This window comes from Phoxinus phoxinus (assembly GCF_949152265.1).
Source record: "Phoxinus phoxinus genome assembly, chromosome: 25".
Taxonomy (NCBI): Eukaryota; Metazoa; Chordata; class Actinopteri; order Cypriniformes; family Leuciscidae; genus Phoxinus; species Phoxinus phoxinus.
The window spans coordinates 20,233,154-20,259,292 of record NC_136900.1 but is presented as its reverse complement, the minus strand read 5'-3'; the positions used below and the strand labels follow the sequence as shown (position 1 = coordinate 20,259,292).

At 37.2% G+C, this 26,139-nt stretch overlaps 2 protein-coding genes across 2 annotated transcripts in view; one reads left to right on the top strand and one right to left on the bottom strand.

Annotated features, from left to right (window-relative positions):
* Positions 1-19,179, top strand: part of LOC306993794 (uncharacterized protein) — a 51,591-nt gene extending 32,412 nt beyond the window's left edge. Inside the window, exon 5 of the mRNA XM_079603867.1 lies at positions 18,845-19,179. The gene's annotated coding sequence lies outside the window, so the exon portion shown is untranslated. The remainder of the gene's footprint in view (positions 1-18,844) is intronic.
* Positions 19,180-23,594: 4,415 nt separating this feature from the next.
* foxb1a (forkhead box B1a) lies at positions 23,595-25,708 on the bottom strand. Its single transcript, XM_079603991.1, has one exon. The coding sequence runs from the start codon at positions 25,353-25,355 to the stop codon at positions 24,465-24,467; it is 891 nt and encodes a 296-aa protein (XP_079460117.1). The 5' UTR covers positions 25,356-25,708; the 3' UTR covers positions 23,595-24,464.
* Positions 25,709-26,139: the final 431 nt, after the last annotated feature.

The following is a 26,139-nucleotide window of genomic DNA, read 5'->3' as shown; positions in this document are numbered from 1 at the left end:
GCATTTTTTAGAGTGTATTTTCTATTTGTCCTATTGTTTTTTTATTTTCTTTTTTTATTGTATTACTGACTGTTTCAACTCACGGTTGTTTGTTGACAGTGAAACTCTGAAAGAAAAGATTAAGGGGTTGTTGGGGATAATTTTGGGGGGTTTATGAACGCACTGACGGGGCCCCCTGACAAAGTTTTGCTTCGGGCCCCCAGAAATCTAGGACACGCACTGGCTAGTGTTCATTTCATTTTGGAAAAAATCAGTGAATTGTATCTATATATATATATATAGGTGTGTTTTTGGAAACAATATAGACGGAGAACCGTTATTCCAATGAGCCTTGTTGCTAGAAACTCAAGAAACGCAACCACCTTTTCAGCTTAACATTGTGCTGGTGGCTTTTGCATGGTTTTATTATTATGGGAACCTTTATTAATAACACAGAGTCATACAAAGTCCATAAATCACCAGCTGAAGATGAATATGGGAGCACGGCTAAATTAAATGGTATTTAGCCCTGTGCAAAGAACAGTCATAGATCTGCAAAGCAGACAGATAACTTAGAGGGACCGGCATCCCAGAAGCCTTTGGGCTCTCCACTACAAGAGGTCAAAACCCTTGATGATCTGCCTTAATACAAGGCCAAACGGCATAATAGCGTAAAAACTCATCATATTATACACCTTCTGTTTTTTTCTTCTTCTCCACCTGATCCACGTGAATGGAGATATGAGACCGTATTCCTTTAGGATGAGAGGGGGTGGTTCAGTAAAAGGGCCTCTAAGCTGCTGTCACACTTTGCTTAATTATGATTAACGATGTACCTAGAAGATTTTCTCTCTCCGGTGAGTTTCAATTCTAAGATTCTTGTTAGGAGGGGATGCGTTGTTTCAGCCCGGTGCTGTATGCGTTATGTAAATGCTCGCAAATAAATGTGGGAATGTGCTGAGCATCCCTTCTAAAAGCATTCTGGTCATTTCCGTGATTAATTAATTAATCAATCAAATGAAACCGACAATGTGCTCAGTGGGTTTGGAAAATACATTCAGGTCAAGCAGTCACGTGAAGTGAGTAACAGCGCTGACAATAAATAATACAGGAATTAATTAATTACAATCGGCTGCATTTGTGTGACTTCTTAAGTTAGAAGTGCATGATTCAGTGCTTTTTTTATATATATAATGCGGATTAGAAATGTGCTCATTGTTGTGCATGCTAAACCTATTTTGTTGTTTGTGTACAACTTTTTTTGTACACATTTGTATTTTTTTGGACAGAATTTACAAGGTTGTGAAAGTAACATTAGTTGTCTACAATGAGCAATCATTTTACTTTATGTGTTTATGAATGTATGTGTTTATTCATTTATTTATTTGACCAAGATTATGAAATATAACCTTATTAATATATACTTTTATATTCTATTTATATTACATAAACATTGTTATAATATAATTCATTGTATTATTATATTTAATATATTAAACATGTTATACTACTTTATATATGCAATAATTTACAACATTTATTAATTCACAATATTTGTTTATTTACTTAATAATTATATTTATAATTATAATTTTGCATTAACCAAGGTGATATAATATTATAAAAATGTAACCTTATTAATATATATATATATAAATCTATTTGTATTATTATTAAATATAATAATTTTAATATTTTACTTTAAAACAATACTATATCTATACAATGTGTGTGTGTGTGTGTGTGTGTGTGTGTGTGTGTGTGTGTGTGTGTGTGTGTGTGTGTGTGTGTGTGTGTGTGTGTGTGTGTGTGCGTGTTTGTTTATTATTATTAAATATATTATTATTAATTACATTAATACAATATATATTTTACATTAAAACAATGATCTATCTATCTATTTGTTTATCTCATTGTTTTAATGTAAAAAATAACAAAATTATTATATTTACGTATTATATATTTGTGTGTGTGTGCGTTTTTTGTAATATAACATAATATTTTTTATAATATATGTAGCTTTATATAATTTAACAATTAACAATAAATGTTCATACAGAACCTTTAAATAAACAACGCTGTACATGCTTCAAAGTCATTATGATAAAAAATGAGTGTTAAAATATGGAGTTGTCTACAACAAACACAATGCACTGGCTGAGTAGGACTGCATTATGTTATTTTTATCACAGTTTTGTTCATTGAATAATTTTGATCACAAAATTGTCTCCGATTCTCACCTTCACAAGAATAGCAGGACTCCTGCAACACTGCAGTTGAACCGTCAGCCCGACTGACACTCTGAGAGGCCTTTATAAGTTTGGACAGTTTCTCCTCGGAGGTGAACAATACAGCCGGAGGAGCCCTGCTGTCAAGACATCCTCGTCCTTCCCCTCTCCCCTCTGCCATATGCTTTATAGCCAACAATAAAATATTTTAGTGCTAAATAAATTGGGATCGCTTTGAATTGCCGGCCCTATATATGTCAACGAAGACATACTGTTATTTTTTAGCAACCGCGGGGCCCGTAGTTTATCATAACGCAAGCAGCGTGACTCCGGACCGGTACACATCATTGGCTTTTCTTGCTTAGTTAGATGCTGAAGGTCAGAGTTCCTTAGGCTTTTATGGCTGTTTAACTTTGGAGAATTATCACATGTGAAGAGACGTGCTGATTTACAGCCCAGAGAGAGAGAGAGAGAGAGAGAGAGAGAGATGCTGGATGGAGACCATGGAGGGTTCAGAGGCCGGAAATGCAACTCTATGCACATTGACAGAGACTGTCATTAGTCGGTATTCATATTTAATAGGTTTATCTGTAAAATGCTTGGGCTGCTTTTGCAACCAAATAAGTTAAAAAAATGCCCCTGATTGCGACTTTTGGGTCTGACACACTTTACTCGCCTCTTGGCGAAGCTTGTGTAGGTATTTAAATCTTTCGTCAATAAAAATGTTCTGCTGAAAATGGCAAGGTGACATTGAATCGCCATTTTGCTAATTGGGATTTTGCTGATTGGGCATGTTTTGTGCTGATGGGCATCGCCCTGGCTCTATTTTTGTACGCGGACCATCCTGAGACCTGTCAAACCTATAGAAACAGTGTGTACCAAAGGGAACTGTCTTACTAAGCAACCTATATGCGCACGTAGCATTTCCGTAGGCGTAATTGCGACTCATGCCCAGAATATCCCGACTTTTGGAGGGCGCATAGCGAAAAGATTCACTATGAACCGAATAAATACATCACAGGGACTCAAGCCAAATAGAACGTAATTTAAGAAAACATGATTTAATTATGGAAATGTTCAATTGGTTCGGTGCCAGGAAAAGTAAGTCTTTTAAGATGCCTCCCACAGAACTCTCTCTTGTCGGCATAATCAACACAATCTGCATAATTTACATTAGTTGCTCAAAAATGCTATGCTCTATCTGAGTGAAAAAGTAAAGAAGTTTGTTTTTTCATGTTTGTGCCTATTAGCCACAAATTAATTAATCCGCTCTCCCAGAACCCAATTAGGCCACTAGCTATATTAATACATAACAGTTTTCCCAGTATGGAAATGAAGTACATGGGGAAGTGCTATTATTTTCACAAACATCTCCATATTTATGGTGCATGCTGGATGCGAACGGGCTGGCGCGTGGGGTGTGTTTCTTTGACTTGCTTCTTTTTTTTAGGTACATATTTATTTGGGGAAGAAGGTATGGGCCAGATTTTTGTTTGCATGGCCAATCATTTGCTGCAGACTCTCCGTTCGGCCACAAGAGGGAGATTTGCTCTCTTTTAGAGTTTGAACGTCCCCATCTTACCTCATACTTCTTCAGATATGCCTGAAATATGTTCCAAAACACTGAAATTATCAGGGAAAAGACGGCAGTCTTTGAAGGATAATATCAAACATACTGAAACTCCGAGAGGAAGTTAAACTTAGCTGGGATCCTTTTCTCCTCCGGCTTAGCTCCCTCCTTTTCAATCATCCGCATTTCTCTTTCCATCCATCATGATGTTTTAAAATACTCCAGCTCTTTCTTTTGGGAATTGTTTGTTTTGTTGTTTGTAAACATGACGGAAGAGATGTGCTTTTTTCTAAAGCCGTATGTTAAAGAGGCGCCCCAAAGAAGAATATACACAAGGTTGCCATGGCTGCCATTGATGTGCAAATGCCTTCATTTAAATATTCTTAAGAGGATCAGGTCAGATTACGCCAAAGTTTGACAGAGATAATTCGACGGCTTGTGTAACAGCTTTGTCCGCGGGGACGATCATTCATGGCACGTCGAACCACCTCAACGGCCCCTATATTTAATTAAGTTTACTTTGAGAAATGGAGTCTTATGAGAGTCTCCAGAATTTGGTGTACAATGAGGAAAAGGATGGATGTAATCTTAGCAACACTGCGCAAATGAGATCACATTGCTAATCTGTCTTAGTTTAGACTTAAATCTTTAAGTTGTGGAAGCCAAAGACATAAGTGGATTAAAAGCATGTTTGTATTCCCATATAATGGCGTTCGTCAATTTGGTGTTGATTACAAGACGGGACCGCCTGATAAGCGTACAGTTTTCGATTGTTTCTTTCTCGAAACGCATTCGTATTCGCTCTCCAACTCGCATTATGTGCAAACAAGGCATGGAGACCCCCTAGCATTCGGGACAAGCCGAGAGCGCTTAAATATTTATGCCCGAGCCTCTAGAGGCCTGCTATTAGTTGCGAGATGTTTTACTTTCTCCGACTGTCACAGGACTCTGGCGGCCATTAACAGGGGTGACACAGACCCCTGGGTCAAACATTTTGAGGCGACAAAAGGCCCTGATGGAATCACTCAGCGAGACCCAAATTACTTCTGTGTCATCGCTGAACAATATTTCCCTCCGAAAGCATTCCTCCCTCTGCTAATGCCGTGACCCTTTCCGCTGCATATGGAAATGATTATTTGTATATTGCACTAGGGGATGGAGATACCGAAAGGGCTTCACGGACAATGTTGCCGTTGATGTCGGGCCCCGACGGGGAAGAGCCACTCCCCTCCCCCTGTTTTGTTGTGCTTTGTGAGGCGCGCTGATAAAAACAGGTTGTAAATGAAGACGGGGAGTTGGGGACAAATGCGTTAGGGTGGAGCGCTGAAGTTGGGAATCCAAACATACAAGACCTCACAGAGTTGGCGAGCAGTGCTGAGCAAAAGATACTGTGGGCAGCCATGCGGGGAAAAGTAGCTGTATAAACAATGAAAAGTATTTGAATTCCAGTTGCAAAGAAAGCTATTTATTTTTTTAGTCACGGGAAAGAGTTTTCTGTCACTTCCGGAATAGGCCAAAGAAAATTGGAATAATTGAATTTGATATAAATACTAGATACATTCCCTGTAGATATAGACTCATATATAGTGTGTGTGTGTGTGTGTGTGTGTGTGTGTGTGTGTGTGTGTGTGTATGTGTGTGTGTGTGTGTGTGTGTGAGAGAGAGTTTTTTAGTCTTTCAAACACCAAAAAAAACATTGCATTTCAATAAAATTAAAAGGGTTTCGTATAAAGGAGATATTGCAGATCAATTTCTTTTCAATTTTCTTTTCAGGAAAATAATACATTTGGACACAAAAAAATGCATGTCATGTCATCGACCCATATATATATATATATATATATATATATATATATATATATATATATATATATATATATATATGTACATACTGTGTCTATATAATGACAATGAGGGTGTATTGTAAAGGTTTCACATGTTTTATAATATATACAGTACAGTACAATGTAATACCAAAATCAAAACAAAAACATTTATGTGTGGCCCTTTTTAAGTTAGTTTTTTATTTTTATTTCAGTTAAGGAAAATGTTTTCATTTTGAGTACACTGTAAAAAAAGATTTGATCAATAAGTTATGAATACATGTGTTTTTGCTTTAACTCATCAAAATAAGTTAAGCCATTTTTTTTCTTTTTTATTGTAAGTTATACAAGATTCAACTAATTGTAAGTCAGTTTAATGTTATTTAAGTTGAAATTACTTAAACGTCCAAGTTGATTGGACTTAAAAATGTACTGCAGAAACTTTTTTTCATTTTAATATTCTGTAATGATGATAACACTAGTCGAAGCTAATTAATACTTCACTACAATAAGTTTGGTTCATTATTTTCCTGTTATTATTTTATCCCTGTAAAAGCTGTACAAATAAAGTTGCCTTGACTTTTAAACCAATTTCAATGACCAGTTATAGCCTATCATATTATCACTACAGGATTTTCTTCAAAGCAAATTCGTAAAGTCAACACGCATCTTGACTTTATCTTATCTCCAATTCATCTGATTCGGACATCTCTAAACATGAACGCTCATCCCATTTCATCCTTTGACCGAATATTTTAAAAACGGCAGCTTAACCGCAGGACGTTGAGGAGCGAAGAAGGCCTCGAGCACAATCGGACGAACAGCAAACAGTGTCCAAAAAAGAGGGCTAAAGCCCAGAACACGCACGCAGGCTTGAAATCCCCTCTCAAGCCTAAGTGGGTGGTCCTTTCACTGTAGGGTTGCTGAGTAGACGGCAGGCATTCGGAGGGAGGGCCGTGACGCCTCGCTCTTCAAACCCACTGCTCACCAAGGCAGCTCATGCGGCCACAGAATGATATTCACGCTACGCTGGTTTTATTCTGAGTCCGAGCGCTGGCACCGGCCGATGAAATGACAGCCAGAGTTCGAGCCCCCTGAGGATTAAAATGATTCAAGAGAGAATGACTCGCGATTTGTGGGGGAAAGGAGCGTTTTCAGGGATTTGCTTTGAAACACGATCTAGCAGACTACTTGATAAACTGACGTGAATGGGATATAATGCCCATAAATATGCTCAAAAATATAAAAAAAGTGCACGAATCAAATAATGCAGTGTGTACGCCGCCATCTTTTGTGAAACCCGCCAAAATATTCCTCTCGCTCTACTCCCGTCAACCTGGATCCATTATAAGGCTGTAACATGGATGAGTAACCCGGTATAAGACAGATTTACAACACACTGTCACACTCTGCAGACCTTGCCATGACAAATAAAAGTATTTAAAAGAAGAAGGCAGAAAAGAGGTGAGAGAAGATTGACAGCTCACAGCTCTGTGCCAATGTGAGCACAGCTCGGCTTTGCAACGCTAGACATGAGGCGAGGTTGAAGTTCAAACAAATCTTGATCTACTGACTAGGTGAGAGGGAAAAAATTGACTTTCATAAGACACGAGTTTTACAAACGCAACTCTTGCACTTTGTATCACCTGCTGTCTCCAAGAGTGATTATGGGGGAAATGTGCAGTTTTTGTATTAGTTTGTGTTGGTCTAAGATTACTTTACTATAATGAGGGCTTTGTATTTTTTCGGTCCATTAGCATCACCAGACATGATATTTTCGAACAGGTTTCTCACCATCTTCCATTGTTCAGACAAACAGATAGTCGTTGTGCCTTAAAAAGTGCTTTATTGTTTGAGCCAATTCTGCTTTGGCATTGCAGTATTATGCTATTTTGTGTGGTTATTTAAACTTTTTGGGGAAATAAACCTGTAAGAGACTAACTTTTAGTAATCTCTGTATATTAAAGTGACAGTTCACCCAAAAATGAAAATTCTGTCATCATTTACTCACCCTCAAGTTGTTCCAAACCTGTATGAGTTTCTTTTTTCTGTCACAAAAGAAGATATTATCTGTCACAAAAGAAGATATTTTAAACAATGTTGGTATCCAGACAGTTTATGGCACCCATTGACTTCCATAGTATTTTTTTCCCTATGGAAGTCAATGGCTGCCCTCAACTGTTCGATTACCAACATTCTTTAAAATGTTTTGTTTTGTGTTCAACAGAACAAAGAAGTTCATACAGGCATGGAACAACCTGAGGGTGTGTATGACATAATTTTTATTTTGGGGTGAAGTTGGTGAACTATCCCTTTAAGCTGGGATAGGAGATATTATTTTAACATTAAATTAACAATTTCTTAATTCAACTGTTTTTCAAAGCCTTTTTTTTTGTTGTTGGTCAAAGGCCATTAACACTTTACATCAGTGAGATCTGTAAAGCTATTTTTCCATTTCCATATGGCAGTTTTCAAACGGGTTTTCCACATCTGCTGGTGTTCAATAAAAACAGATACTCACGCCATTGGTTATGCCAATGCTGCTTTGTCAGCACAATATTTTGTTTGATTATTTAAACTGGAACAATTGGGAAAATAAACCTATAAACGTCTTACCTTTAGAGCTAAGATATATATTAACATAAAAAAATGACACTATTCCCCTTTTAAAAAATTGTCAACACTGTTTTTTACTGTAATAATTTTGGTCAAAGGTCTTTAACTATAATGAAAGTTTTGTTTAAATGGGCAGTGCATATTTTCATGACCATTAGCTTCACCAAATGTGATTGATTTCAAACTGGTTTCCGCTGCCTCCATTGCTTGGATGAACATATATATATATTTAATGGATTCCCCTGTAGTTCTGCCTCAAACACATGTCATTGTACTGTAAAACAAATTATAATCAATAACTTATGACAACATATGTTTTTACATTGCTTTAACTCATCAAAATAAGTTAAGCAATTTTCAACTTTATACGTTTTACAAGATGCAACTCATCTTTTAAATCAGTTTGATGTAATTTAAGTAGAAATGACTTAAACATCCAAGTTGATTGTACTTAAAAATTTGAGGGAAAAACTTTTTTTTACAGTGTGTGCCAATGCGGTTGTCAGATTATTTAAACTGTTTGTGGCCCTACTTATTAATGTCTTATTAGTTGTCTCTCTAAGCTGCGATTTGAGATAGCCTACTATATGAAAGTCTAAAAGAAATGACACGCTTCCCCTTTAAGAAAAAACATCAACACAGTTTTGTTTACAGTTATAGTTTTGGTCAAAGGTCATTAACACTTTGCCACAATGAGAGCTTTTTTTAAAAGCTAATTGCTAACTGCAATTACTTGGTATAATGTAGTGTTTACTGTTTCGGTCAGTGTAGCAACTGCCGTGCCAAACCTTGATAGCTGTTTTATTTAGAGAACAGATCAAGACCCCTTGAAAATGCCACAGTGTCAGAACGCGGGAATAATGGGCGGCCCGCACCTACCAGCAAAGCACATTAGAACTGTTTAAGTTGTCCCCCACAAAGTCACACATTTCAATTATTTCAAAGCGCTCGCCAATTAAAAGCTGCAAACGCGCCTTTTGAATGCAAACGAACACAATTAAAAGTGTTTCAGGAGTGTATTAGAGGAATCAGTTCTGAATTAGTTCTCTGAATACACAAGCCCCCCTCCGTTCTCATCTCCCGGGCCTTTCACTCTCCCAGAAGGACAGAAGCGGAGAGCTCTTTTTGAAGTCCGAGGAGGTTTTCTTTCTTTCTGCTTTCCCCTCTTTTTCTCCCTCGCCCTATCCTTCAGAAGGGAAAGAAGATTGAGTCAGCCTAATCTGCTACTTGTACATTTGAATGTGTGGTGAGAGGAGATGATCCCGGTCGCCTGATAATGGCCCAGGTGCAAAGACACTGGCCGTGGCTAACTTGTTCTCGGCGGGGGCCGTATATCACAGAGGGCCAGCCCACCCTTTGAAGATGCATGCCTGCTTTCAGGAGCTGATTTGTGGCCTGCGGAGGCCAGCGCTTTACAGCCCCGCCGGAGAAGAGCTCAAAAGAGTGAGCGGCCCCCCTCACAGGGACATGGTGTTGCTCGAGAGCCCCTTCTTCAGATCGCTGCGGTCGCTGTCCTGGTTGTGACGGGTTTTCAAGTGTTTTAGATGTGGAGAGTCAGGAGTGAAACTTCTTGGGTGAACTTTTAGGTTTACCTGCTACTTTCTTTTTTTTTCGGTGGCCAGACATCCACTTGCCCCATAATAGAACCATTGGCTTTGTTTGCGGAAGTCATCGGCGGGGCCAAGAGAGGTGACTTTGTTTGACTTTGGTGACCCGGGCCGACAAAACAACAGACCCCTCTCTCTCTCTCTTTCTCTTCCACTTTGCTCCAGTGATTTATTTGTCCTCTGCAGTGCCACCTAATGAAGCCAAAGAAAAGAAATTAGCAGAGTGTTGCATAGGCCTCATTGACGGCGTCATTAAAGTGGCCCGGTACAGGCTTACCCGCTCTGACACACTGGCTCCTGCATTTTCCTCTGTTTGTTATTGAGATGGTTATTTACACTGGCCGTACATAGAGCTAGCTGGCTAACGGACAGGAGGCGCAACAGTACCATACTTGGCTGGATGACAACTGGAAGGTCCTCTGTGAAAAGTTTTGGCCCGCTCTGTAGCCACATTATGAAAATGTTCAATAGCAATAGTTCTTGGATCGTAGCCAGAGTTTAACATTGGCATTTATAGTATGACCAGATTAGCCAAAGGTAAACAATGGATTTCATGATGGCTTCAATAAAGCAGACTATAATTTGTATTCAAACTTCAATGTCAGTCATTGTAATAAATACTAATAATTTGTGATTTATTATTGTTAATAATTATAATAATATTTATTTTATTTTATTTACAAAACAAATAATATTTTTTTCCATACACATTTTTTATTATTGTTATTATTAATGAAACATCATGATAAAATATAGTTCTCCTGTTTATTTTTTGTTTTATTATAACAATAAATGCTGGTTACATCCCTAGATGTATATTGTTCTGTAAATAAATATTTTTGGAATTATTATTATTATTATTATCACTAACTATTAAAATAAATAAAACACTTATTTTCAACACGTAAATAGACAAATAAAATATTATTTGTATACATATATATGTATGTATGTGTGTATATATACTGTATATATATATATATACAGTGTATATATATATATACAGTGTATATATATATATATATATATATATATACAGTATATATATATATACAGTATATATATATTATAGCACAGAAAAGAATATAAAGAAAATACAGACCATATTTCTTTACTATTAATAATTATTATTATGATATATTTAATAATTATTATTATTATTTTGTTTTCAAATGCATTTTATTATTTCAAAAGCATGTAATTTTATGACTTGTATCTTAAATTGCAAAAATAAATGAATCTACAAAATTTCTGCTATATATACCATAATAACATTACTACACTTATTGTTACTATAGTAAAACCGTGGTAAAAGACTCTTCCTTACCAGTCCCCCTCAAACACCTACAGATTAGAAACGTTAAAAAAGTTATTCATTTGATGTAGGTTCATCAACTTTCTACATTCTGTGTACATAATGTTAGATCATACATGGTCAATTTCCACCAAATCTCCGGCAGAAGTGTTCAGCCTTGTGCACTGTCAATGCAGTGGTCTTTGAAGAAGGTCATGGAGCCAGTTATCCAGTCAATCCGGTCAATCCAATTCTAAACCTGAGCTGTGAGTTACTGCTCGCCCTGAGGTGAAGCTCTGAACTGAATGTGCAGAAACTTGTGCTCATGTTAATTACATAAAGAAGGGTGTTAAGTGTGACTTTTGAAGATCGGATCAGTATCACAAGTTGGGAAAGAGACTGAAATGAGTTTCCACAAACTCCAGATAAATTATTCATGCATTAATACGGATGAGGTCCACACAAAGTTAATTGCTTCCGGAAATGCATTTCTCCTTTTAATGGTTTATTAAAAACTATACGCTTTTTCTCAATTTCATCATATTTCATCATTCTACGCATTTGCAAATTAATTAAAACGACCTACATTCTTCTTACGATTGGGCAAGGAAAACGCTCCTTGGAGAACTTTGTGACTTTGGGATTGTGTTTAGCAGCGTATCATTGCTGTTGACTTCAGAAACGCGCCATTTCTTGTTTATTAAAGCTTCATTAGCATCTACATGTGTAAACAGATACTGTAACTAACACACATTACCCGAAGGCTCATGGTCATGAGGAGAATATGAAAAATTTAACAATGCAAAATGTGTTTTATATGTGCATAGACCTGCTATTTTATTATTTTCATTGTTATTTTTACTTGCTGCTCTAGAATAACTCGGAGTTCACAATAATTTATGCATTCTAACTTATGCACTCACATAGTCTTAAAAATAGCTTCAATCTAATAAAATAACTCTTACCAGCCATTTTATTTCATTTAAGTTCCTTAAGAGAATATTCAGTTAAATCGACAGCATTTGATTGATTACGCCATAATATTGATTACAGCAAAGTCAAGACTCCCATTGTTTTGCTTGGGCCAAATCTTTGGAGGATTTAAAAAAGAACAAATTTGAAAGTTGTTAAACTGGATATAACTTTACATATAAAAGGTTAGTAAGTAATGTATTTCTCGCAATTCTGAGTTTGCTCTGAATAATAATAAATATTATTTCCAATTGCGAGGTTATATCTCCCAATTCCGAGTTTATATCTAGCAATTCTGAATTTATTTCTCGCAATTCTGAGTTTGTATCTCCCAATTCTGAGTTTATATCTCACAATTGTGGGTTAATTTCTCACAATTCTGAGTTCATATCTCACATTTCTGAGTTTATATCTCAAAATTCTGAGTTTATTTCTCGCAATTCTGAGTTTGTATCTCCCAATTCCGAGTTTATTTCTCGCAATTCCGAGTTTATATCTCGCAATTCTGAGTTTATTTCTCGCAATTCTGAGTTTATATCTCGCAATTCTGAGTTAATTTCTCGCAATTCTGAGTTTATATCTCGCAATTCTGAGTTTATTTCTCGCAATTATGAGTTTGTATCTCCCAATTCCGAGTTTATTTCTCGCAATTCCGAGTTTATATCTTACAATTCTGGGTTAATTTCTCGCAATTCTGAGTTTATATCTCGCAATTCTGAGTTTATTTCTCGCAATTCTGAGTTTTTATCTCGCAATTCTGAGTTCATTTCCCGCAATTCCGAGTTTATATCTCGCAATTCTGAGTTTATTTCTCGCAATATCGAGTTTGTCTTACAATTCTGAGTTAATTTTCTGCTATTCTGAATTTATATCTCACAATTCTGTGTATATTTCTTGTAATTCTGAGTTTATTTCTTGCAATTCTGAGTTTGTATCTCGCAATTCTTAGTTATTTTACTGGCAATTCTGAGTTTATTTCTTTCAATTGCTAGTCTATATCTCGCAATTCTGAGTTTGTTCTGAATAATAATAAATATTAATTAAAACAATTCCAATTGTAAGTTTATATCGCACAATTCAGAGTTTATATCAAAATTTGGAATTGCGAGAGAAAAAAAAGGTCAGAATTATGAGATATAAACTCTGAATTGTGAGGTATAAAGTCTGAATTGTGAGATATACATTTTTTAACTTATAAACTCGAAGTTGCAAGAAATAAAGTCAGAATTGCAAAATACTAACTTGCATTTGCGAGAATGCAAGTGACTTTCTCTGTTTATTCCATGGCCAAGCTTCCATACAATGTCCTGGCGATTGCATTTAACTTGCGATTGTACTGAACCTAGATTTTTCCTTTATCTTCAAAACATTGAAGAGCTCGATTGTCCATTCCAGGACCAGCGGTTTTCCCAGAGGAACCGGTTTCCGTGTATTACACATGCCACTGATCCAAGGACAGCCGCTGACTTCCTCAGAATCAGAATTAATTACCCGCTTTGCACGGGAAGCGGGGTTGAGAGTGGAGATCTTTAGAAGTCTGGTCTTTCTTCCCAAACTGCCCCATGGACTTGCAGATGGTTTCGGTGAGTGGCTCTTTCCCGTGGAGAGTAATCTCACCGGGGACTCTGGCGCAGCGCTAGGCTGCACCAATACAGTCTCCATTCGCAGACGTTTCAAAACAGCCATGGGGGAGGTTGGTGACTTAACATAAATTAGACCACCAGGGAACGTGGAGATCTTGCTCTGAAGAAGAGTAATATTGAGAGAAAATGCGACATGAGGAAAGCTTTAGGATCCGGTCTATGTGGACAGGCTGTTATAAGGAAGGTTGTGGGTTCGTTTCCCATGGGATAATAGTGTCTGTCAAGAGAACAAATGTAAATGGGTCAATGACAAATAAGTGTAAAATATTTTTTTTTGTTTAATACACATATACCAAGTGTACTGTATTCAAGGTGGTTTCATATTGTTTTAAATATTTTTAAAGATTTCAATTTAATGACTCAGAAAATATGTTGTAACCTGGTAGTAAAAAAGTAATATATTTTACTTACAACTTGATTACATGTTAGTCTATAATTTTTAAAGGTTTCTTTTTTTTTTTTTTTTTTTACAAATATAAATTTTTAATTCATAAATATAAGAGCTTTTTGGGGAGTTGCACCAATTTGATCCACGTTTTAATCAATCTCTTGTGCCTCTGCACTCCATATCAAGTACAAATATAATCATATCATATAAAATCATATATTAAATACACATGCTTACCCAGATATGATTATTCAGAAGGATGGTCAATATGGGTTTTTAATGATTGATTGATTAATAATTGATTTATAACTCTAGCATTGAAAATTTGCATTTGTTACCTTAAGGAGCCCCCTGACCCCTAAAAATAAGTTTGTTGGTGTAACCGGTAGAGTGTCGCGCTAACAATGCCAAGGTCACAGGTTCGAATCCCAGGGAATGCACATACTGATAAAAATGTAAACCTTGTCTCTCAAATGCCAGATTTAGCAATCCATCAAAGTGTTTTGAAATGATTGAATATCAGTAGTTCATCCACACCTGGTTACACTGTACGATATTTCTATGCCAGCCATGAACAGATGCGATTCTTCTGTCACCTAAAGACGGGATTAACGACGCTCTGTTTGTTATTTTGTTTGTTTGTTAATAGCTGGACCTCGGCCGTGTTTGCAGTGAGTCGCTGATGAGAGTCGCTGACTCTGAAGAGGACACTTCAAGTGTGATTAACAGTGGAGGAACGCGGAGAGCTGCTAATTAACCCTGCATTGTGCTCGGCCGACAAAGAGACAAAAGAACAAAGTCGAATTTGAATGCGGCAGATTATCACGATAACAAAAGACAAAGTAGTGGATCGTGCTCTTGACGGGGAATTTTCACACTGATCGTCACAACATGGGATTGGATCAAAGACCGATGGAGTTACATTAGCGGGACAATGGGGCCTTGTTATTCGACAACAAGAGGCATCCATCTGCATGTCACAAGGGCCCATTTTAGTCAACTATCAGCTTCCTCTGCTGTTGAATACAGTGTGGTAGATTTGAAATGTACAACGATGAAGCCCAGGGGCTGATGGATGGTTTCTTAGCAGTTGATGGATCTCATATGTTACCACGGAGGTTTCAATTGGTTTTGCTTCAGGACCCAGATCAAGTGGCGACCCAGTGTAACAAAAAGTTCTAAATATTACTACAAACGGTATGCTTAATTATTAATATAACTTCAACCTTTTCTTTCTGTCACAAAATATATTTTGAAAGCAATTGTCCATATAGTCATTGTAGTCAGTGTTGTTTTGGACCCCATTGACTTTCATTGAATAGAAAAAAATAGTGAAACATTCTTCAAGATAACTTTTTTTTTTCTGTTCCGCAGAATCATACAGGTTTGTAACAACATGAGTGCAAGTAAATGGGTCAACTGTCCCTTAAGTGTGTTCAAAACAAAAATGTTCTAATAAAATAATAGAAAAATACTTTGAGATACGAAAGGTTAGTTTTTTTCTGTTTGATGCCAAAATATGAAAAAAATCATATAAATTGTGTCCACGTTACCATTTTTATTTAGAATCGTTTCTTCGCAACTGTTTGCACTATCCATTTAACAACTTTTTACCACATTTATTTATTTTAGATTAGGTTAGGAGCAGTTAGGCTCTCCAATCCAACAGACCTTTTCAGCTAGCAATTACCAGTGTGTGTAATGAATCGCTGGGGCTCCGTTGGTGCCGTGACCCGGTATAAAGAAAGAAGAGAAATACCAAGAGAGAAAAGGATACAGAGACAGCTGCTGTCAAGGCACACACCTCTGTCCCGTGGCTGTCTTTCCAGCCACGGCACTCCTGATCCCAACCCCCCCACCCCCTCCACCCGATCCCCCCCCTAACGCCACTAATCAGCATCAACCCTTCTCACCCCTGGACGTAGCCCTCAGCTCTCCCGCACCTACGCTGCCCCGCCGGCCTTTGAAGTGGTTGCGCGGGGTGTGACTTACCACAGCAGAATCACAGATAAGATCTGTGGTGATAGATTAGCTTGTCGCAGCAGGGGAAATAGCAAGGATACTAAAAAATCCACAGAGGCTGTTACTGTCCTAACATATTTAACGCCTTGCAGTGAAGACCCTTCAGCACCCAAACACCCAAGTGCCGAATCTGCTACATCCCATCATTAAAAGGAGATGTTTATGTTTGCGGTTAAATTAGTTTTGACAGAAAGAGAGAGAGAGAGAGAGAGAAGAAGAAGAGAGAGAAAGGTTAAGCTTTTTATATGATATTATATTATATTAGGTAAATCTATATTCATAGTTTATAGACTGGAATTTTTTTTTTCATCAATTTAAATATAGTTGTATATTACTATTCTTATTTTTACAACTATTTTTAATTCATAATATCATTCAAATAGGCCCATAAATAATCTGTTTATAGAAATCTAGAAATCAAAAATATTTACCAATAATTCTGAAAGCTCTTTCCAATACAGCAACCATTTAATGAATTAATAAACACAAATATTACAGACATATCACCAATTATTCCCATAACTTACAATGTTAGTGTTATATATGTATTTAAAAAATATTATTGTTTTTTTAGGGGCTTTTAATTGAAATGTAAATAGTAGAACAATTATGAAACACAAAATTAATTAATAGAAATATATATATATATATATATATATATATATATATATATATAGAAACAACTACTATATATATATATATATATATCATATAACGTGTGTGTGTGTGTGTGTGTGTGTGTGTGTGTGTGTGTGTGTGTGTGTGTGTGTGTGTGTGTGTGTGTGTGTGTGTGTGTGTGTGTGTGTGTGTGTGTGTGTGTGTGTGTGTGTGTGTGTGTGTGTGTGTGTGTTGACATTTATGGAAAATACATTTGTCCTGAGAACATAGTTTTTGGTTAAAATCTTAATGACATGATACTGGGATTTTGGGTTTGAGAATACAATATGATATTGACATCCTAAATTAAGACAGTATTCCACAATATAAAAACTCTGTCAAAAGAGGTTATATACCTAAATTCAACCCAACTACACCCAAATTATCCTCAACGATCTCACTGCCCAGACACGCTCGGTTTCATAACCGCAGGAGTCTCGCCCAATTGTCCTCCTAAAACAAACAGTGCTGAACAACACTAAACGCCATTGCCGAGCCTCATGCATTCTCCGACTTGTGTCAAACCCAAGATTTAGCACCACGGGCTGTTGGCCAGAATCAGCCGAAGATGAGGGGAGTGATATTTGGAGAGAGCGCTCCGGCTTCGGATTGGCACCGTGGAATGCCTCGGCCCAGACTGACAGACCCGAAGCCTGAAGCGTGATGAATAGGAGGAGGAAAAACTCACGCTGGGCTCTGTCTGAACCTGCACAGCCCTGCAGAGTCTGGAGGCTTCGGCGTGCCTTCACTCTGTAATGGAGGCTTTTTTGTTAGATGCTCCAAGTGTCAGAACATATGTTAATTTATGGGTTTTCTTATTGAACGTGGGAACAACAATCCTCAAAGCTCTTCAAAACATTTGGGGATTCAATATGGAGTCCTGCAGCAAACTCTTCCTACAGCTAATATTGCAATATTTCACAGTGGATATAATTAAGATCACCATGAGGTGACGCGCTGTGATAAATGAGGTGCAATGCAGTGAATTCAAACAAATGTGCTTTCGAGACTGCCGTTCTGTTGACCTCTTGAACTGGTAAGACAGGACAGCCTCCGTCCAGGTGAAAGTAGAGACCTTTAAAAACGAAGATCCCGGCTAATGGTTCCTGTTATCACCTTCCTGAGACAATACGCATCCTTATCTTGAATAACAATTAGGAACTCTTTTACTGCCCCTGCTATGCTAAGTTACTGCATTGACACTAACGGGGAGGAAATGCGTTTAACATCTTAATAAGTTCAGAGACCAGGTGCACCTGAATGGAGAAAACTCAAGATAATATCTGTCGGGATTCTAAAAACTTGCCTATGGTTTAGCAAGTGGAAAAACATTTCATTAATCAACATGAAGCAAAAATATTTGACCACTGAATGCTGCCACTGACCAGTCAGAAGCATAATATAATATAATATAATATAATATATGTGCTGTCAAATCGATCACGATTAATCGCATCAAACGTAAATAAAAGTTTTTGTTTACATAATATACATGTGTATAGATATATAGATATTGTGTGTGTGTGTGTGTGTTTGTGTACATATGTGTGTATATATGTGTTTGTGTGTATACATATATATACATATATTATGTAAACAAAAATATTTATGTTATGTTAGATGTGATCAGTCGTGATTAATCGATTAGACTGCACTTATATAATATAATATAAAATTTTTATTATTTATCCAAATAATTGTATTATTTATTTGTTATATTTTTTATTTATTGTTTATTCTAAATATTTTTTTTAGAAATACTGAATATAAACACTGAATATAAATATATAGACAGACAGATGGATGGATGGATGGATGGATGGATGGATGGATGGATGGATGGATGGATGGATGGATGGATGGATGGATGGATAGATAGATAGATAGATAGATAGATAGATAGATAGATAGATAGATAGATAGATAGATAGATAGATAGATAGATAGATAGATAGATAGAAATCAATGTTTTGTTTCCGAGTTCTTTTGTATCATATTTTCTTCAGTTGCATTATAAATATTTACTTTTCTTTCTAATTCTCTAGGAATCCAGGCCTGCCCCACACAGCTCATATCCGCAGCAGAGGAGAACATGTGCGACGCCTCCCACAGACATAATTTGTTTCACAGTTACTGCCCAGCAGCATGAATCAGATGTTGACATTCTAATTTCATGCACACAAGGGTGTTCAACCCAAACCCCACCGCCTCTGATGTCCATCGTACCTGAGTCCAGCCTGACCCCCACTGGAGGGGTCCACTGAGTCTCTGAAGCTTGTGTTACAATCAGTTTTTTACATGTTCCCAACATAAAGGTATTTGACAGTGCCATCAGATTGGATTAAGAGTTCAATCTGTTTTGATCAATGGCAGTTGTGTAAAGGACCAAAATGTTTTTCTTTTTTTTTTCTTTTAATGATGCTATTTTTTATTTATTATGCAATTGTATGTATTTATTTACACAACAGTTTTATTTATTTATGTATTTATTCATTAAATATTATTTATGCACTATTATTTATTTATGTATCCTATATCTAATGATATTATTTATTTGTATGCAATTGTATTTATTTATTATTTTCATTTAATGCTATTTATTTAAAACCGTTCACGCTATTAATTTACGGAATATATTATTTATTTATGCATTCATTTATCCAGTCGTTCATTCATCTAATGATCCTACTTTTTTATTATTATTCAATTTGATGTATTTACACAACAGAATCAGCGTTATTTATTTATTTAGCCTATGCAATATTATTATTTATGCAAATATGCAATATTATTGGTCTATTTATATGATGCTATTTATTTCATGCAATTGTATTTATTTATACAAAAGTTTTTGTAAAGTCACGTTTTTATGTATTATTTAGTTTTTATTTATTTCTTCGTGCAATATTATTTATTTATTCTTTTAATCTAGTGCTATTTATTTATTTACCATTATGCAATATTAATTATTTATTTACACAACACATCGTTTTATTTATTTATTTACACTACACATGTCGCGTTATTTATTTATTTAATAGTTTATAAATCCTTTCATTTGTGCCTCCTAGCACCTCCACTATACCAATGGGTCAGGCATATGAGTGCCTACCTCAGTTAGCACTTTTTGCTAAGCATGCACTGAGTCTGAGTGCATAAATATATTTGTTTATTGCAGTTGTTTTTAGTAAAAATCAACGTGTGGCTGCAAAGTCGAAAGAAAAATAGCCATCAGCAAAGCATAAACACACATCCGTTCCTCCTTCAGCGATGCGGTTTGTCACATTTGCAGAGTAAACTGGATGCAACTTTTGCTTAGCGTCGATTAATTTTTACGCTTTTACAAACAGCATCTTGACAGCCCATAATATGAGTGGTAACATGAGGAGTGCGGAGCTGAACCAAACTCTGGCCTCATTCTGTCAGTTTTACAGACCTTCGGAGAACTCCAGGTAAAAAGAAGATTGCAGACGAGACTTAACGAAGAAAGTGTGTTTCTGCCACCAGTTTGTGTAAAGAAGAAGTTACACGAAGCCTTGATTTGATTTACAACCTGTCACTTTAACCCCTTGTGATTTAAAATGATTGGTTTAACGAACTGTTTGGCGCTATCAATCTTGACACAACAACACCGTGTTTACTCGTTACCTTTGCTGACTGTCTGAGTCCAAGTTCGCTTTTCATCCTGCAAAACAAATGAAGTCATTCGAGTTCAACAAAAAGCCAAGAATCAACCAGTTCCGTCAAACGGATTTGACTTATCGCTCGACAATAAACAACCGTCCACTGTCCATTTCATCTCTCTCCTGGAGGTTAAGTCGAGTTTATTACTGACGCCTCGGTCGGCTTGCATTAAGCAAATCATAAATTATGCATGCTAATTACCTTGGGCTCCCACTGTAATGAATTCTTTTAATTAAACTAGCACGTTGTGGTTTTGCGTGGCTCGCTCTATATTTTATCCCCCCCCGCCTAGGATGACCTTCTTCTAGGAGTGGATCATGTAGTGGATGGATCGTTTTGTCTTTGCTTACACAACAGAGTTCACGTTGGTGTTAATGAACAGAGAAAGCCCTCTCTACGACAACTGAGGCTGAAATCACAACAAGCTGCTTTCCTGCATATAATGTGGATGGAAACGACTGGTCTGACTGTTGATTTGAGGAGGACAGACAAACGTAAGGTGTTCAGAGATCCTGTGACATGGACATGCGTGGAAATGTAGTGCAAGACTGCATCAGACAGAAAACTTCACAATTTGTGTTTCATGTGAATAAACGCTTTGTGAAAGGTAAAGGTGCTGGGACTGTATCTCTAAAAAAATGCTGGGTTGTTTCAACTTCAACTTCAAATATGGACAAACCCAACCGCTGGTTTAAAAAATTTAATTACATTTTTGGCTCTGTCCATATTTGACCCAAACATGGGTTGAAACAACCCAGCATGTTTAGAGTTCTTAAAACCATAAAAGTACACTATATTATTGGCCATATGAGAGATAATAATTACAAATGCTGGGTTGTTTCAACCCATGTTTGGGTCAAATATGGACAAAGCAACCCATTTTTATTCAATTTTGGGGTTTGTCCATATTTGACCTAAAATTGGGTTAAAACAACCCAGCATTTTTTAGAGTGTAGAAACAACCCAGCATTTTTGGTTATAATGAGTTAATTAATACATTATGATTTGGAATGATATATCCGTAACTTAACTTGTTTAGCAGTGGTGGTTTTATGTTATGTCTTTCAACAAAAACAATCTACAGGTTATTAATAAAATTGTAAAATAAATAGGGACTACAATAAGCGATTAAAATTAAATTAGCTATTATTTATCTTTTTTAAAGTACAAAAATGAAAAATATAAATTATAATTTAAACATGTCTGTTGATTTATCCCTTTTATCTTCTTCAAATGAATTAATGAAAAAAAATCATATTTATAAATACGTTTGGACATTTTATTTTGTCTTCTGTAAAACGTGTCTGATTATTTTTGAATAAAGTTTTGTTTACATCTGTAAAACATGCCTATTTCTGTTTTTAAATAAAACGAATAAATACAAATAAAAACAAATTTGTACGTACATTTTGCTCCGTAAAACATTTATATAGATGTTTCTATTTAGATCCTTTAAATTCCTGGTTTAAGCAAAATTATATTTCTTCTTTTAAAAACTAAACATACACCCTTGTATGATAACCTAGAGTAAACATCAATGCAACACAATGTCAAACGCCGAAAAGGAAAGTAAAAAGAAAATTAAAAAAAAAGGAAGGGTGAAAAAAAACTTGCAGTGTTGTGCAAACAGTCTCTCAGGGGGAGGGGTTGGATTTAAATTCCAAAGGGGTCTCAGAACTCGTTTCCTAGTCCCCCAGTCAGCTATGTGTTTGTGAGAAATCGGCCTTTTTGTCTTTCTGAAAAAAGACTAAATCTACATCGGTGGCCCAGTCTAAGTTTGCAATTCTTTGCACTTTCTATTCAAGTGAATGAGGGTGAATGAAGTGGCCAGGGACCCTTTATTTGATCAGCTCAATTGCATAAAGTGACGGAATTCTAATGTATTTGCTTAATATCCCGGAGAAGGCTGTTGCTCTCTATGCGGGGACGCAAACAATGCACCTGTTTCTCGCATTCTGACCGCGACACATCCTTTATCAATGGACCCCCCATTAAACCTGAGAGGGAAAAAAGGGGGGACAACTTGAAATCATAGGGTAAAAAACTCAGGCAAAATAAAGCAATGAAATAATAAATAAATGTGAAGTGTAATTTTAAGGTTAATTCGATAAAAGTTTCATTATTTATCACAACATTTTTTCTTTTTGTCAAATCAAATTAGATAGTTCGTATGGTTTAGATGACATAATATTTTGAGTTTCTGTTGATTAAACCAATCTACCATTGTATTAGCTCAATTTTTTTTAATTTCAATGAACTCTAAATTTGAAGGCAACCATGCAGGTAACTTACTTCTTTAAGTTAAACCAACAAAATAGTTTTAACAGTGTAATTTTATTCTATCCAAATAAAGTAGAATATGAATTAATAAATAATACACAAAAAAATAGCTCGGTTGTTTCAACTCATGTTTGGGACAAATATGGACAAATCCAACTGTTGGGTTTAAAAAAAATGAAACCAATGCGTTTGTCCATATTTTATCCAAATATTTAGCATTTTTTAGAGTGTAAAATATGCTAAATAGTATGGAAACATAAAATACAATTGGTGAAAATCGCAAAGAATTCAACAATATGTATTTCTGAAATGTATTCTCCGCTCAGGTTTAAAACTGGACGTGCACAGTGAGTGTCTGTGCTGATGAATGAGTCCGCTTGTGTTTGCTGTGACTGCGGCACAGTAACTTCATGCATCCTAATCAAGAGCTTCATTCATTTATTCCAATCCGTCGCTTGTGCTTTTCCTCGAAGAAAAGCAGCGCTCACCTGCCCGATCCGGCGAGCGAATTTATACCAATAAACATGTTCAGACAATATATCCTATAGTGTACACATTTATTCTATAATAAATAAAAAGCCAATAAATAAAATATTATAACCTTATTATTAACATTAAATGAAAAGTTAAAATAGTCCACCAGCAAATAGCAGTGCTGTATCTTTTAATTATCGTGTTTGTATTTCAGCATTATTCTCTAATGATAATAATAATCATGTTTTTGTATTTGTTTTTACATAGGAGTGTACATGAGTAATATGGCTGCCTGTGAATAACGAGAAAACCATACGCGAAACGCACAAACAAATACAAGAGCAATTATTTAAGTTTACACAATTTTAATGAAAAAATATTCTGATGACCAAGTTTATAATTTAATGCAGACGTTTTTGCACATCTTTTAAAAGCACGCATGCTTGAACAACACAAAGTCTTGGAAAAAGGCATGCTTTATATCTCAACAAAAAGTACAAATGTACGGCATTTTAATACACATGGTCACCACGGCTTTAAATTAAACGCTCACAAAAACATTTCCTGCAAAATAGAATGTAAAACATCTAAACTAAAAAGTGCATTTGACACAATTCAATATCACTTATTTGCAATTATTCACATATTTACTTCTTGATGACCCTATGCTTTAAAACTATTTAAACTTTTTTTTCAAGTTTGCCATGGTACTGTGTGTATGTGTGTGTGTGTGTGTGTGTGTTTTAGATCAAGTACGATAGTATTTGGTTTGCAGACTGAGACAAGTTTAGTCGTCTATGAAAGTTAGTTGCATGACTACACGAAAGTAGTGAGCATTCCAACTTACAATTTATTTCAGCGCGATAACGATTATAACCTGTAAAAACGACGAGCGCTTTGCCTTGCGCGATTCAAACACGAAGCAGATCGCAGTGCTTGGAATTTGTCAGCAGTTCAAACCCCATTCGAATGAACACGTAAAATTCTGGATATTTAAAATGTAAAAACTCTCCATTTTACAATAGTACGATATCCGTGTCGATCCATGTGATTGGACTCATCGAAAGCAACACTTAAAAATCTCAACACATATACACATAAATTAACATCACTGCAACATAGATAGCTCTTGCCTTGATTGTATAGCCAGTGTTTTTTCAAGGTCTGTTATTAAAATTCAACTTTGGAGTACAGGTGTCGACCGGGGAGGCCCCACGTTCGCGGGTGTCAGTGCACAGCGACCGACTGCAGCGTCGCGGGACCCGTCAGAGTCTCGCTCGGGGTGGCTGGGCTGCTTTGGCTGGTCGCTGTCTGCGGGGACGTCGGGCTCAGCGACTGGGGAGAGTTCGATAGAAAAGCGGGGATGTGGTGAGGCAAAGCCGCCGGGGTGGGCTTGATCGGGACGGGGATCGCCGGTAAGGTCTGTCCGCCGTGGCAGAGCGACTTGATGGGCACACCGTAGGCACTGTAATCGCTGGTCATGGAGATGGGCGCAGCGCTGTCCATCATGCTAGTGCTGTACATATGGGGCCAGGCTGTGGTCAGCTGGTTGTGCAGAGGGTACCCGGCGGAGAACGCCAGCCCTCCTGGCACTTTATACTCTCGGGCGATGATGTTCTCTATGGCGAACGGGTGCTTGAACGTGGACGGCTGGGACACTCCCAGGTTGTAGCTGGACATCTGGGGGAGGTGGGTTCCCAGGGCGCTGAGCCGGATCTTGGCGTGCTGCTGGAGGTAGTGGGCAGCGTCCGAGGGCTTGCTGGGTGCCAGGTGCTCTGATGTCATCACCTTGAAACGTTTGCGGCGTCGCAGGAAACTCCCGTTCTCGAACATGTCGCCGCAGCTGGGGTGTAGCGCCCAGAAGCTGCCCTTCCCGGGCTGGTCCGGGCGTCGGGGGATTTTAATGAAGCAGTCGTTGAAGGAGAGGTTGTGGCGCAGGGAGTTCTGCCAGCGCTGGGTGTTTTCCCGGTAATAAGGAAAGCGGTCCATGATAAACTTGTAGATCTCGCTGAGAGGAAGCATCTTCTCCGGACAACTCTGGATGGCCATAGCGGTGAGGGAAATGTAGGAGTACGGCGGCTTCTGGTCGCTGTAAGTGTTTCTCCCGGGTCTAGGCATCCTGTCCAAAATTCTGTGTCGGAATTCCGCTGGATGTCTGTCCTCAGTTGTGTTTTATGAGTTTGTTTCTGTTAAGACTTTCTGTTGAGACTCGTCCTGCAAGTTCACTTCCTTGGAGCTGTGAGCTCAAGAAACAAGAAGAAGAAGTAAGGTTTCCTTCTTCCCAGGCCAGCTTGAATGGACCAGATCCTCTCTCTCTCTCTTTCTCTCCTTCTTTCTTGATAAGACTAAGAGCTAAGTGGCTGGCTCCATGTCCTTCCTCTAACCATCTGATAGTTTTATGTGGCGACATGGGCAGAAAAGACCCCTGTAGAGGCGCTTCATTAATGTGCCACTTCTTTGCTATCACATGACAATCGGCTCGGGAGGAGGGGGGCTGGGAGAAAGGCATAATCTGGTTTCATTTACACCTATTTACATGGACACCTTGGGCCAATAGAAATCATTTCCATTTGAAGACAGAGCAAAGGGGTGAAAAGGCTCGGCAACCGGAATTGAACTGCGATGGCACCCGGTAACAGTGTGTGAAGGTATGTGTGTGAACCTTTCTGCGCGCTTCGTAGGGTGCTTGGTCTACAATTCACACGTACAAATGGAGCTACTGAGCAATGGGATGTTTGACATGGAAATTGGCTGGAACTTGCATGCAGTTTGCATTGTATCGTCACAGTTACTTTTTGCTTGTCTTGCTGTCATGACACAGTTCGTATGACTTTTGCCTGCTTTGTTATGCCTCCTTAGAGCGAAAATGTCAATTGCATCCCAACGTAAACATGTGGAGGGC